Consider the following 15,095-nt stretch of genomic DNA (forward strand, 5'->3'; position numbering starts at 1 on the left):
AAAAAATGTCTCCTAATATCTAATCTAAACCTCCCCTGACGTAACTTGAACGCGTTTCCCCTCGTCCTATCACTTGTCACCAGGGAGAAGAGGTCAGCCCCCATCTCTCTACAACCTCCTTTCAGGTAGTTGTAGAGGGTGATAAGGTCTCCCCTCAGCCTCCTCTTCTCCAGGCTAAACAACCCCAGCTCCCTCAGTCGTTCTTCATAAGGTTTGTCCTCCAGACCCCTCACCAGCTTTGTAGCCCTTCTCTGGACACGCTCCAACACCTCAATGTCCCTCTTGTAGCGAGGGGCCCAAAACTGAACGCAGTACTCGAGGTGGGGCCTCACCAGTGCCGAGTACAGGGGGATGATCACTTCCCTAGTCCGGCTCACCACACTATTCCTGATACAGGCTAGGATGCTGTTGGCCTTCTTGGCCACCTGGGCACACTGCTGGCTCATATTCAGCCAGCTGTCAACCATAAAAGTAGTTTGTAGTGGCTTGATGTTGTCCGAAGAAATATCTGCAGTGGTGGAGGTTCTGTGCAGGGCAAAGCAGCAGGTGGCTCCATGGTGTCTCCTTTTGAACCTTTCCATTTGAGAATGTCCCATGCAGAGGGCATCGCAGGTCAGGCCTTGAGCTCTAGTGGTGCTGCCAGAAGAGCTCCGTGGACCATTTGCAGTCCAGCTGTTACTGACTTTCTGGAAAACCTTATTTGGCTTATTTTTCAGATGTGTTTTATTTGCCTGGTGAACGCTGCCTTGCTTTGTTCAGCTTGTTTTTGTAACTTAATTCAGAGCATTGGCTTTCAAGTAGTGGTTCCTTTTTAACGAGGACTGAGAGGACCACAGAGATTTATGATTGATTGTGGCATTGGTGAAGGGGTTCACTAGAGTGAACTAGCAGAGTGTTGTGGGAAAGCAGGTGGGACAGCCCCTCGCCAGGGATTAGTGGAAGGAAACGCTGTTTTTCCCTTTTCTTTCAGGTCAGGCAGAAACAAAGTCAGGAAGCTGAGAGAGGTCAGCGGAGATCCAGGGGGTTTTTATTGCTCATAAAAGAGTTGGTTTTGTTTACTTTTCCTTTTTCTGATGCAGACTAAAAGAGTGTTTTTGCAGTTTTGTTTTCTGTTGTGCTTTTTGTGTGGACTAGGTTAGGTTAAATCATCTGCTCTGATCTGATCAGACTCTTATTCAGTTCCTGGTAAGACTTGATGACTTGTGCTACAGTAAAATTGTGATAGTTTCTTAAATCATAAAGACACCATCTTGCTTGTTTCTTTCATTCCAGGAAGCACGTGAAGGTAAAACCACAAGAGTTTTATTCCTTACTCCTTCAAACTTGAAACATTTATTAAAAAAAAAAAAAAAAAAAAAAAAGGAAGGGAGAATATGTCAGGAAAGATGGCAATTATTCTTTTTTCTGTCCTAGCCCCACCTGAAATATAATGGAAATAAGTATAACTATCATTTCTAGCCAAAGATATTGCATCTGCATGTTTACTGCCACCGTGAGCATCTCCCCTGCATGGGACATATGCGTAGGAGTGAAAACATTTCAAATAAATGTATTTAGGTGGATTTGTACTCCGAACTCTTAAGCTCCAAAACCCAGCTTGGGGGTGGCTTTAGGTGACTCGCTGGGGACAGGTAGTGCTGGCTGGATGACAGTACCTGTGCTTGAGCAGGGCTGACTGCCAGCTTGCCTGCTCCCTTCTGGTCCTACTCTGAGCCCTCGCTGCTGCAAGCAGAGGAGGGAAGAATCCACTAGTTGAAGAACAAGGATTCAGAAAATACTATATTTTTTTTTCCTTTTGTAACTAATTCCTGTTATATTCTTCCTGGCAGTGTATAAGTAGTACTGGACTGTAATCAGATAATAACCGATACAATTGTTCTTTCTTTCTCTGAACAGTGGAGGTTTGGTTTGATAACGGGACCTTAGCTTACCTGCACTATCTGGGAAGTGCGGCAGTGTGCCAGGTGTTAATATTGGAACAGCTTTTCATCCCTGCTTTAATACTTATCAACGATGCTGATCACAAGTCATTATTTCATAAAAATTTCTAATGGGGTGGGAGTAAAAAACCTTTATTAAATGGCATGAACCTCTGCATCTGAATGTAATAAAATAATAATTTACGATATATTTTTAGGGATAAGATATTAAAATGCATATTAATTAAATTAATAATGAAAACTTTTATGAGAATCCCTGCTACAAGTTGCAAGTAGCTGTTTAATCAAATTCTCTCTATGGAAAAATGCATTTCATTATAACATAATTAGCACATCTATTGTGTTTTTAATACAACTTGTGCTAAAGCTTGTTTGATCTGGAGTTTGCTCATAGCAATTAGCAGTGAAGGAATTGAACTTTTTTGCTTTATTCCAGGCTTTGTAAATTCTAAGTGCCATATCTGAGGAAAATTGATGTGATCTTTTTAAAGCGCTAGAATAATCTTGGGATTATATTGGGATAGTCATTATTAGTAGTGAAAAGAAATAGCAAGAAACTGTGCTATCTGAAGCCACAAATTTAGGGGTCTTTTTTTTTCTTTTTTTTTTTTTCTCTGTCACAGGTGTGTACTGTTCTGTGCTGTCCTGACTAAATCCTGGGATGTGAGAAAGCTTTTTGTAAGCTCCGGAGGGATCCTGCCTCAGGTACGTCTGTAGGAGCAGGCCAGAGGAGAAGCAGGTAGGAGAACAGGGCTGGGGGGTGATGTGGGGGCATCAGCCTCTCCTCCCGTGGGGGTAACACTGACGTCAGCCTCTCCTCCCATGAACAGACGTCAGTCTGTCCTCCCGCTGACAGACCACTCGGGTGGTGGGCACACGTGTAGTTTCCCTGTGGGCGGGTGGTCTGTGCTGACCCAGGGGTTAGTACTATCTGTTCTGCAGAGTCCTTTCCCGTTTGAGAGGGATACTCTTCCAGTAGGAAAAAAAAGGGTAGGATCTCAGTGAACGTGGTGGTTCAAAATCACCCTGGTGCCTGGCTGCTAAAATACCAAACATCTGGGAACCGGGATGCATCCTGCAGCGCTGGGAGGCACGAGTCCTCCGAAGTCAGGGAGTTCAGCCTGGCCAGCTGCTGAAACCAGACTGCACTCCTTACCCAGGAGCTTTACTGACAGCTCTGCAAAGAGTGGGAGAAAACTTCTTTTACAGAAAATCTTTTGGTGAATTTGTGTCTACTCTGAGTTCACTTAGAGCACAGATACCAGTGTTTTTATGGTTGAGTTCACTGTGCTATAAAGCCTGGTATTGTCTTCTGTGTGAAACTCATTAATGCACAGAACATGCAAACTTGAGATTCACTTTTATGTAGTAAAAAACCCAAAAAACAGTACAGCAATATAAAAAGAAACTATCCAGTGCAAACATCTTTATACAGTGGAAATTGATACAGCGTTCCTTAAAATAGCTTTATAAAACAGGTTTAAAAATAACGTTTACAGGTAATACTATCTGGATGATGCTTACCAAAGTACTTACTGCACTAAATAATTTCATAACTAACTTTACCTGTTGATAGCCAATACCTAGTTACTGATGAAAACCTTAACCTGTAAGTATTATTAGTTAGCAGTCTTTATAATATACTAACACGTGGAACCTCAATAGCATAGACAGTTGACTGGATTAAGCAAAACAGAAGAGAATGAACACATTAAAAATAAAAGCAAGACTGTCATCCCAAAATGTACTTCTTTTGTAAAGGATGTGCTTCAAAGCTGATTTGACTGGTGGGCAGAATTCTACTTAGTTTTCCTTTAGTTCATATTTGAAAATTTGAGTGATTGTGTTATTGATGATAGTAGGCATCAGTGTCCAACTAAGTAATGTATTGGACAAATTTTTACAGTAGTGAGGACAAATGTGAGACCATATTACAGTGAATTGCCAGTTCCTGCCAAGAAAGCATTTTGGGGGAAGGGAGTGTAAATTAGAGATGACATGAATAAGTGAAAAGCAAATTTGCGAGGTTCCACTATACTGGTTTACGAAAAAAAAAGATTTAGTGTTATTTGGTTAGCTACCAAATTTAAATAATCAAATCAACTAAACTAATACATACAGCTCCAGCACAGATTCTGCAAAATTGAGTATCTGTGTGGTCGGGCTCTGTTCCTGTTGAAGGCAACGGGGATCTGCATTGCCAGAAGCCAGCGACAGGCCATCGTCCTAAGAGACCCGCTTTTTACAACATGTATTTGGCTGGGTAACCTCCTGCATGGGAAGTTTCATTCTGTTCATTCTGTGGCTCTTCATCAGGCAAGAAACTAAACACACGCTTCCCAGGGACATAGTAGTTGCAGCTCCAAAACCTTACTTACATTTGCAGTTCTTTTATGCGGACAAATGCGTGGGTGTGTAGCATTCTGCTTTGGAAGCCTACAATATTTTCCTAGGTGGAAAATACCCGTTTTACAGTACCTGCTTAGAAAAAAATCAAAACAGTTTCACAGTAATGAGGCCCTTCATTTGTTTGTCCCTGAAATAATACAACTGCTTTAACAGTGTTGAATAAAAAACCTATTCAAGCTCTTTAGAAATCTAGAGAGACCTATGTTGCCATCTAGAGAGATTTACAGTATTTGGAGTCTTAACATTCTCCTGATCTCCACATTTCCTGCCCTGCAGGATATGTTCCATTGAGTAACACCGAGATCCTATTTACAGAAAGAAAAACCAATTTTGCTGCTAGCTAGCATGCCAGAAAAGTGCCTGAAATCATCATCAGGCTGTTAAAAATGACAGATGAAACCAGATTGTGCATCTAAAAATCCTGTCTAATTTTATCTTTAGTAACTCGTATATGTAGTAGAAGACTGTAAAGCTAGAATAATTAATAGATTGGAAAGAAGGAAAAATCATGCCTCTTTTCGAAAGTGATGGAATAATTTCTAATATTAAGTGATAGACCATATGTTCCTCCTCTCCTCTGCTGGGTAAGCATAAGCTTGGAATATCAATAAAGATGTTACGAGAGGGCCAGGCAAACCAGCCGGCTGAAGATACAGGAGGTTATCCAAAACATTCCTTCCCAAAGCCACCGAACTGCTCTGTTCCAGCGGATGGTGACCTTGGATGCAGGTTGATGAAAACAGTGCAGGAGGAGAGGAATGAAGGAGAAACTGGGGACAAAACCACTTTTCAGGAGAAGTGTCTATCTGGATAGGGAGAGGAGTTGTGTCCTGCAAGACTCGAGCAGGTCCTCAAGCAGCAATTTTGGGGAAAGAACTGAATGTTAGCAAGGATAGCGGTGCTGGGGGAAGTCAATATATGTGGTCTGTGTGTTTCTTTTTAACCCTACTGCTGTCGGGTTTTTTCATGTCTGTTTGAAATCCTAGCATGGCTTGGGTGAAGAGCTGTGAGTCCTTCTTTAGCCATTGACAGGCTCTTGGTGTCTATGTCTAGTGGGAGGGAGAAAATTCATGGCTAATTTGAGCTTAATACACAAAATCTTCATTTGGTTCTGATCCATACAGCTCAGCTAACATTTTAAACCTGGGTCCCCAGTCGTTTAGAAAGTCATAATCAATATCTGAGTCTGAGGAGCCCGATCCCAGAGAACTGAGAGATTCCGCAATGGACTCGGCACCTTCGTAGCCATAAATGTGAAGTGTGTCATAAGGCAGCAAATCCCTGTCATTGTCGGCTTCATCCTTCTTGACTTCAATCATCATTTCCATTTCTCCAGCACCAGAAGTTGGATTTCCAGGAGGCTTTTGGACTTGTGCATACGGAGAGGGCACCAGTTCCGGCTTTATACCATTCTTGCGGACAGAGTTGAGGACGGACACATCATAGCTGGTGGTATCCATTTCCCCACCACCTTCTTCATCATAAGTGACAAGCTGCTCGTGAATCTCTGCCACATTCCTCCCAAGACCGCTCAAATCCTTCTTGTGTCTCTTTCTTAGAAGAATTAGCAATATGATTACTGCAAAGAAAACTTAGATGAGCACGTGTAAATAGAGAAGTAAGGAAGTAAAACAAATTGCATTTAAGATATGAGCACAGTCTGAAGTGGTCTTTTTCTGGAGTGATTTTTTTTTAACACATACTTATTTTAAAAATGGTGTATAATACTGTTTAACTGTAGGATTTGTATGTTCTCAGGGTGTTTCAGGCTGTACAGGAATTGTACAACTGCCTCTTGAGCTGTAATCACAAGTACAAATGCACAATGTCACTAGTTCATTGATTCAACTACTGCCTTGAACTGGCAAATCTTTTAAGGCCAGGTATCAAATGCTACTGATGTGGTAATTGCAAAGGAGGCCTCTTCTCAAGCAAGAAAAAATGTTGCCCCTTCTCTGATAGATTCCAAATACAGCAAAGAGGAGGTACTGGTTTGTTACAGGTTTATTTATGTATATGTGTTCATTGTAGTGTTTAAAGGGTTTCCAGACTAGTTCAGCCTTTGGAAACAGGAATCCTATTGTTACTGCCCTAGCACAAATTTCCTGTTCTATAGCTGCATGTGACCCTAGTAACAGTAAATCAAGTATGTTATGCACACGTGCAATAACCTTTCCAGGGACTCAGCCTTTCCAACAGAATGAACAGCTTTGTAGCTGCATCTATGCTAACTGGCCAAATAGAAAGAGCAGGTGAGATGAATCAAATAGTTACAGTATTTTTGCCTTTGTGACCATATTATAGCCACAAAGCTTTTGTAGACCTCAGTTAAGACAAAACAAAATGAAACGATCCCCACATTTTAAGTCCGAGAACATTACAAAAGTCAAATACTTACTAATGATTGTGAAGATACAGATAAAAATTGCAACCAGTGCTTGTATACTGACTCCAACTTGTTTAGCTCTTTCCTCACAAAAAGTGAAGTTGCCTTTTTCATTGCACTTGCAGACACTGATGACAAGTGTATTTGTGCTGCTGAGCTCAGGATCACCGTTGTCTGAGATGATGACAGGCAGGTAGTGGATTTTGGCAAGTTCACGATTAAACTGTCCATATTTGACAGTGATATTAGCTGTGTTATCTGGAAGAAGTAACAACATCTAATTAAGTGATAATCTCTACCAGATTTCCCTTATAGATTATCAGTCAGTCTCTTAGACAGACCCAACCTTTAGGGAACCCAGTGAAACCTGGGTGGCAACAAACAACATTTTTTTTTCAGTAGGTTAAGCCTTTAAAAATAAAGAGTTACTTGGCTCAGCTAGAGCAGTCACAGGACATTGCTACAGCTTTTCTCCCCTGTGTCCTAGTCTCTCACGTGGGCAAGCTGAGAAAAGGCACTGTGGGGGTACACTACCGTAGTTCTCAACCAAGGAGAAGTTGCTGTCTTCTGTGGCCAGGGAGTATTTGAAGAAACCTCTGGGTGATATTTCATCCTTGTCAGTAGCTGAAATCCTGATGATTACCTACAAAGATGGAAGAGGTCATAATTGTCAGTAAATGTTGCCCCCGGTGATAAACCAGTTGACGGTGTTTCAGTTAGAGCTGGGCTGTGTGTGCTCTATAACCCTTCAGTAAAGGGCAGGACAAGGATATCTCGTGATGCTCCTCTTCAAGTTCTTTCAAGGCAAGTAATTTCCTTGTAGCTCTTCAAAAAGAGCAGTCATGCCCCTTCATTCGCAGGTGGGAAATACAAGAGGAAATCTTGCGTAATTAAAGCATAAAAAAAGTCTTATGCTCATAGAAAGATGACTCATTATATAATATAATATTGTATAATAGCTACGATGGCTGTCTCTTAAAGTGTTCGGCTTACTTAGAAGTGTGACTCTCCGTCATTGAATGTCATTGAGATTGCCACCCCTGAATGACAGGCTTGTTTTTGAAAACCTTAACCGGGGGGGGTGTAGAATAGATGTATAAAATATAAAAAAAGTGTATGATTGTGTCTCAAAGGTTTTTTACAAATTAAATGAAAGGTGAAAGAATACATTGTGTGTTCGAACAGATTCCATCGGTCCAGTCTGTGACAAATTCTCTTAATTAATCAAACATTATACATATGGGCTAAATACTTCTGAGGCCAAACATCTAAAGCCACAAATACTAACACTATTTGTGCATGCAGATACTTGCGCTCTGGTAAGTACTACAAGAACGTTATATGCAGCAATGTTTCTCTTACTATTTTGAAATGGTTTCATTCTCAGTGTCACCTACGAACATTTGTGTGATACAACTGAATTGCTAATTTTTGCTCTGCAAGGCTTGACTGTACTTCACGGTTCAATTGCTAATGCACAAATGTGCTTAAAAGCCTGGGGGGAGAGGAACTGCGCAGCCCGTGTGCTTAAGCGGATAAAAGTCAATATTCCAACGGTGTAGAGTCCTGAGGAGACGTTTCTGACCACGGACGCTTTGGAAATTGGTGAAGTGATCAGGTGCTTGGGTATGAAAACTGAGAATAACTTTTATAAAAAGACATATTTCGCCTGAGCTTGCAACTAGATAATTCAGGTTTGGGGGAAGAACTCTCCCCCGACTCACCTTTCCTGGTGCAGCGTTTTCACACACTCTGGGTTCCTCAGGATAGACAAGCTCTGGAGCATTATCGTTTTCATCAGTAACGATTACGTGAACTTGGGCATGTGATTCTCTGTCAGAAAGACGGCCTGAAACAACAACAGTAGAGGTCTCTCAGATGTCTGCAATCCCAGGGCTTTCTCCCCCCTCTTTCTACTATTTGTGTCCACCTCTGCGCCTCCTGCGTGACACATACAGAGAGGTTCTAGCTCTGTCATTCATTTAAACTTTTCCTTTGACAGATTCAGATGTTTTCCTATTGGGCTAAAAAATCAAGGATCTATGAGGAAGGTTTATCTGTGTTTCCCAAGCTGCTTCCTTTCCTTATGCCCTTTTTATTCCTTGTAACAATCTGAATGCATTTTCATAATAGCTAGGGGCCAAATCTTAAAACTGTATTTGACCTGCTTGTAGGTACTCATTTGATTTGGAAGATTATTGTGCAAACCCTGCAAGCTTCCCTTTCATGCATAGTTTAGTGGAAACAGGCTCTCGGCTTGTGGATTTCCTTTTTGATACATTACAATCCTGCTGTAAAGTCGTACACCGATTTCTTTCCAATAGGTAAGTGGGAAGCGCTTACCATCTTCAAGGATTTCCTGAGCTGCGACAGTGATGTTGTATGAGGAACTGAATTCTCTGTCCAGGGGCTTGGGAAGTTGAATAATTCCAGTATCGGATACCCTAATATAGTCTCCGCTAGGACTAGCTCTTCGTCGAATAAATCTGGTTTTTGTTTAAAAAGAGATATGTCAAGGCAAGGATGATAATACTGTGTTTCACTTCGGCTCTTCATTGTGGAAGGTCAGAGAGTTCTTGTGTGACAAATTACATTAATATCTTGACCAGGCGGTCTCAGAATATTTCCCTAAGATTATGCAAGCTGTGAGAGCAAAATCTATCAGTTTGAAAAGTTTCAGATTATTGTCTTTTGCTGTTTCAGAAGTCTATTTTCTTGTCAAAGCAAAAGCTTGAGGGAGTTATCAAAATAAAAAAAAAATAACAATAAATTATAACCATGTAAATATATCCAGGATTATGCATTTTCCTGTAAGTGTGCAAGTGCTTTATCAGTAAGTTTATGTGGTAATTACATGTGTAAATGTAATTTATGTTCATATTTGTTGGTTACAATATATACCCATGGCTGCGGTGCTGGAAAAATCAAATCAGATTTATTTTTTTTTCTTTTGGCATGCAGATTCTGAAAAATAGGGCCAAAGTCTCAGTTCTTTGTGAAATTCTTGGAATTGTTAACAAATTCTCCACTTCAAAATAGAATTACTAAAGCTGGTGTTGCCTTACCTGATTTTCCGTTTAGCTGCGTCGGGGTCGTGTGCCCAAACTGAACCAAGTGTTCTTATTTCTGGATCGTTTTCCCTCACTTTAAATTCATATGGTAGTTTAGTGAAGACTGGAGGCTCATCGACATCGGTGACTTCAATGGTGACTGTTGAAATGCTCCTGGAGCCACCGACTTTAAAATAGCGAAGATCAACTGTGGGATCTGTCGCTTCAATGTTAAACCTGTATTCTGCTACTTTTTCGAAGTCCAGGGGCTAAAGAAAAGACAAAGACAGATATTCTTCCTTTGGAGATGTCTAAGTAAACTTTGCATAATCTATGCAAATGTAAGATCTGTGTGCTAATTCATGTTTGGGACTACTTCCAGTTTGCATCTCAGCTAGCCTCTTGGGGGGGAGTATTTCCAAACTGAACTTCTCTTTCATAAATAGAGTGGCTTGAGCAGCTCTGGTTTTGAACAGGTTCATCGGGTATTCTGAGTTCAGCGAGTATTTCTTGGTTTAAATAATTTTCTTTTTTTTTTTTTTAATTCTAGAATTTTTAATTCTAAAACAAGCTACCAAAACTTGTTTTTCTCAAAGGCTGGGGGCCAGGTTCCTCTTCTTTGCTAGGCTTTCTGTTCTGAAGCCATTCGAGGCAGACTTTGTAGCTGCACTGACTGATAGCTGGGGCAGTTAGTGATAAACGACATCCGCTTCCATGTTTTTCCCATTGCCTGAGATTACAAAAGGAATCCCACAATGGAGGACGGGCAGGAGGTAGGGCAGTAAGAAATGCCCGAGCTATCTCTCATTTCAAAGTTCGGGCCCCTCTGCGCTATTGCCTGAGATTACAAAAGCACCCTGAACTACGCAGTGGTTAATTGTGGGGACTCGTGTTTTTCCCTTTGAGCAGACATTGCAAGTGGCAGTGACAGTCCTTCTCTTGGCAGTTGGAATTTTATCTCACATGGCTGTATATTTAAAATTATGACATGTGCATGGCCAAAAGTGTGTTACAAAGCAGTGGGGTGAACTCGGCCCGCTGTGTGTTAAAAGATGAGCTGATTCCAAATCACCCAGTGTGTGTACGCGTGGGGACTCTTATTGCTCCTCCTCTGGGCAGAAGTTGGAAGCAGTGTGTTCCTCAGGTCCTGGGAAGACCAGGGGAAGGGCTGCATTTGGAGAAGGAAAGCTGCTCACACCTAGTGTCACCACAGCTGAAGACCTTTCTGCCCGTCTTGGAATACTTGGTACTTTTTTCCCTTAAAGTTTTCTTCTCTTCTTAATGGCATTTCTAGTTTTAAGAGTTACAGAGAGACATTTGGAAGTTAAAAACATGTTCCTGTCAATTTGAGGATTACAGGAGGTGATTTATAGTGCTCCCTCCTCTTTTTTTTAACTGTAAGTCAATGAAATCAATGAACTCTTGGCTTGGCAGTGCTCTGCACAACGGAGGAATGTTCCTTGGTACAAATCAAGCAGGTTTGAGAATTAAAAAACAAAGAGCAAACCATAATATAGGCTTTGGAGAGTCCAGACCCTTTTAAAGAGTTGTAAGGAATTAGTGGGAAAGCTCTGAAAATACCCTGAGGCGAGTAAGGGAGCTGTGGCTCAGACTGGAGCAAGTGCCAGAGTATAAAGAGCACTTTTAGAAGAGCGTCAGGTGGACTTGCTCACATTTTCTGTTTTGGTTTCACTTGGGCTGCAGAAGGGAAAGATTTTTTGACTTGGTCAGTTGGTTCAACTCTTAAATTCACAGACTCTTTGAAGCATCTGAATATCTGAAGTTTGAGAGGAGCCCAAAGGGCATAACCGGAGTATCTGACATAGTCCCCACAGTAACTCTAGATTTTCCCAGGCCTGGCAGTTAAATTGAGCTAGTAAATCCCCAGCTCTCCTTCTCACACAGCAGGGGCTTCAGGATGAACATATTTCCTGCTAACTTCCACGCATATTCTTTTTTTTCCTGTCGCTAGTCCCAAACACTCTTGTTACCCATGGAAAAACAAAATAATCCTCTTTTTGTTACTGGGAAAAGTACCTTCTTTGGCCTAATGATTCCTTCATTTGTGAATGGATTTGCTACAATTTCAAAGGTATCCCTGTAATCTCCTCTGACAAAACTGTATGTTGTATTTCGGTGTTGTGGTTCATCAATATCTTCTACTTTGACTCTGCCAACTTCTCCTCCTACTGAAATGTTTTCAGGAACTCTAAAGTGAAATGATGCTGTTAAAAACAAAGCAACAAAAAAGACATAAAGACTGTGCACGTGGAAGTTAGGACTTAGTTAAAAATTGCTCTTAGTTTATAGACATACAAGAAAAATATTTCATTGAGGATTCAGCATTATGTATCTCTACAGACAGCACTTCTGATGTATTTTTCATAAAAGTATAATTAATTCTCAAAATTGTCAAGATCTTGTACAAAGTGATGAAATTAATAGTGATTTTTATTTTCTCCTCTAGGTGTGTGTCACCCAGGAAATGGAGCTAGGGCTGGAATGCGGAAGACCTTCTGAATATGTAAGATTCTTTTGTCTACTTTTAAGAAAAGTTGAATTGTGCTGAACTCTGACATAAATTGGTTATAATCGTGTCAGCCCTTCGTTTCCAAATAATACCGCGCTTGCATTATACTTACGGTGTTTGAATACTGGGAAGTTGTCGTTGATGTCGGTTAAAGTGATAATGACTGTAGCTGTGCTTGAATCCCCAGAAGACCCTGGAGCATCTTTTGCTTTAACAATGATTTCATATGTTGATTGATTCTCTCTGTCTAGATCAGCCCTTGTTGTAGAAATCACACCTTTGAAAAATTAACATTGAATATGATTAGATGTTGCAACATGTCCAACATCTCTTAATTTTGACAGCAAATTTTTGCCTTATGCCACACATTCAGCTTTAAGTAGCATTTCTACAGTGGTATTTTTCTATGGTTAGAAATGTTAAAAGTCTTTCTACATGACAGAATATTTAGGAGATTCTGTACAATACCTTCCTTTAAACTGATCTTTGCTACTTGGAAACAATTTAATGATGTCTAAACTTGGTCACTACAGCATCTAGAGAGTTTGAGCACCTCTTCATCCGAGTTGTTTGCTCCAGAGAACTAGTACGGCTACAAAAGATACTGACATTATTTTTAAAACTGGGCAAAATTTAAGCAAGAAAGTTTAGGAAAGCAAAGGGTTGAGTTTACTGATTATTGAGTGCTGCTTTGGAATTTATGTATTCCCTTCTGCTGTATGGTCAAAGGAAACGGTATCTCTGCTAAACTGAAAACATGAACTGACGTTAGCTCCTAGTGAGTCTCTTCATCAGTGGGAAAAAATGACCTTTTATCTTCTCATTTAGTTCATAGCACCTGATATCCTGACTTTATTAGTCCATTTGCAGATGCAGACACTGGTATTGTGTGGGTGAATGAAAAATCTCTCTAAATTATGGTTAAAATTATATTTTTGAATTATTATCCCGCTTGTCCAGAATGAAAAAGGCTTAAAACTGTGTTTTCTTCAAAGTGTAAGGTAAGGACATTTGTGTATCTGACCTACCAGAGTCATCAACTGTGAAGTATTCGTCTCCTTTAATGACTTGGTACGTAACCGTGGCATGACCTGTAACTGTTGGGTCATCAGCATCTACAGCTGTCACTTTGGTGACTGAGGTTCCTAGAAAAGGATTTTCAAACAGCATATTTAGTATAAATTCTGCTTTTTAACCAGAGACATGAAGGGAAATGAGTGATGGAAGAACGTACCTACTGGTGACATTTCTGGGACAGATCCATTGAATACCTTTTGTACAAACACAGGGACATTATCATTAATATCATAAACCTTGATAATGAATTTAGATGGGGGTTCCAGTGACTGGTTGTTTCTTCTGTCAATAATGAGGGCTGTCAGCTCATACTCTGCTTTCTTTTCTCTGTCAAGCCTCTCAAATGCATATACATCACCACTGGTTTCTTCGACTTTAAAAATGGTGTTGGCATATTCACCTTCAATAATGTACTTAGCGTTGTTGTTCCTTACGCTTGATGTGATCTAGGAGGAAAGTGTAATTCAAAGAGATAAAAGTGAGCTCTGGCACAGATGCAGCACAATTTCTACCAGGAGATACACAGTCATGACTTCTTCAGACGGAGTTTGAAACCAGAATAGCAATCAAGACTTCAGATGTCATCTGGAGAATCACTAAACAAACAGCACCACAGCAGCTACAGCCATGCAGGGTTATAGAGTGGGACTTGCATCCACACTGAAAATTGCTTGCTTTTATATCGAGTAGCATTTTTTTTTTCAGATCGTATCTCATATTTCCTAAAGATATAAATTGCTCATGCAGTTAACACATAGAAATCATTAACCTCATTATGTCTGAAATAGGACCTGCCACCACGTTCAGTTTGAGCTGCTCTTGTTTGCAAGTAACCTTCTGATTTTGCTTAGATTTCACAGAATTACAGAATCAAATCTATATTCACAGCTATTATTCCGCATTAGTCTCTATTACGTAGCATTTAGCAGGATTCCTGCCATAGCTGACAGATTTCTTGTGTTTAGTCACATGCAGTTTTTGTCATAGTCAGTCTTCAGGCTCATGCTATGGCAGTAAATTTCCACCCCATGGATCTTAAAATTTAGGATTATACACAATGAAATAGGGATGGATAAAAGGAATGAACATTAATCAGTTTTAAAATGTAATTTAATCCAATCCCAAATGGTTTGGCACATTATTTAATCTGCAGATAATCTGATGATTCTTCCCTTTCTATACCTTCACTCATCTAAGGACACTGATAGCAGGTTTAAACCATAATTTTCTGTGCACTGTATCAGCATTCTTATTTCAGCAAGCTATTTATCGATAGTTGCTGGGTTGGACCAAGAATTTCTAGTCTTTTGTTACTGATGTTATCATAAATTGCAGCTGTTTGGTAGTTGGGATTTGATTTATCCCATAGTTGTCATTTACTGTTGAACATTCTTTCATTTCTGTTTGCTTTTTTGAAATGTGTCGCTAAAATTTTCTTCCCTTATTCCACATACTGAATCATGCTTCTGGCTGCTGGGGCTGCTGAAGAAGAGTTTACAACTCTGTATATGTAACACGAGAAATAACCTCACCCTTCTCTCAAAGATAGTATAGTCTCTGCCTTCTTTCTCCATTTTCATTTACTTATTCAGTGTAAAGGGTATAGAGTTCCAAGATTGCCTTTTCTAAAACTGAGGGTGAACAGACAAAGGGAAGTAGCCAAGGTCATGAACGATAAAATCAAAATGTATCAGCATATTCCC

At 40.3% G+C, this 15,095-nt stretch overlaps 1 protein-coding gene across 2 annotated transcripts in view; it reads right to left on the minus strand.

Moving 5' to 3' along the window:
* Positions 1–3,281: 3,281 nt before the first annotated feature.
* Positions 3,282–15,095, minus strand: part of CDH5 (cadherin 5) — a 29,988-nt gene continuing 18,174 nt past the window's right edge. For both annotated transcript variants that reach the window (XM_063334639.1, XM_063334640.1), the window contains exons 3-12: positions 13,550–13,838; positions 13,344–13,460; positions 12,428–12,592; positions 11,823–12,010; positions 9,801–10,054; positions 9,079–9,221; positions 8,460–8,584; positions 7,270–7,378; positions 6,748–6,993; positions 3,282–5,928 (exon numbers count right to left, since the gene is read on the minus strand). In XM_063334639.1, the coding sequence (XP_063190709.1) occupies positions 5,435–5,928; positions 6,748–6,993; positions 7,270–7,378; positions 8,460–8,584; positions 9,079–9,221; positions 9,801–10,054; positions 11,823–12,010; positions 12,428–12,592; positions 13,344–13,460; positions 13,550–13,838 (2,130 nt within the window). In that variant the 3' untranslated portion in view covers positions 3,282–5,434. The remainder of the gene's footprint in view (positions 5,929–6,747; positions 6,994–7,269; positions 7,379–8,459; positions 8,585–9,078; positions 9,222–9,800; positions 10,055–11,822; positions 12,011–12,427; positions 12,593–13,343; positions 13,461–13,549; positions 13,839–15,095) is intronic.

This window comes from Chroicocephalus ridibundus, chromosome 4, assembly GCF_963924245.1.
Source record: "Chroicocephalus ridibundus chromosome 4, bChrRid1.1, whole genome shotgun sequence".
NCBI lineage: Eukaryota > Metazoa > Chordata > Aves > Charadriiformes > Laridae > Chroicocephalus > Chroicocephalus ridibundus.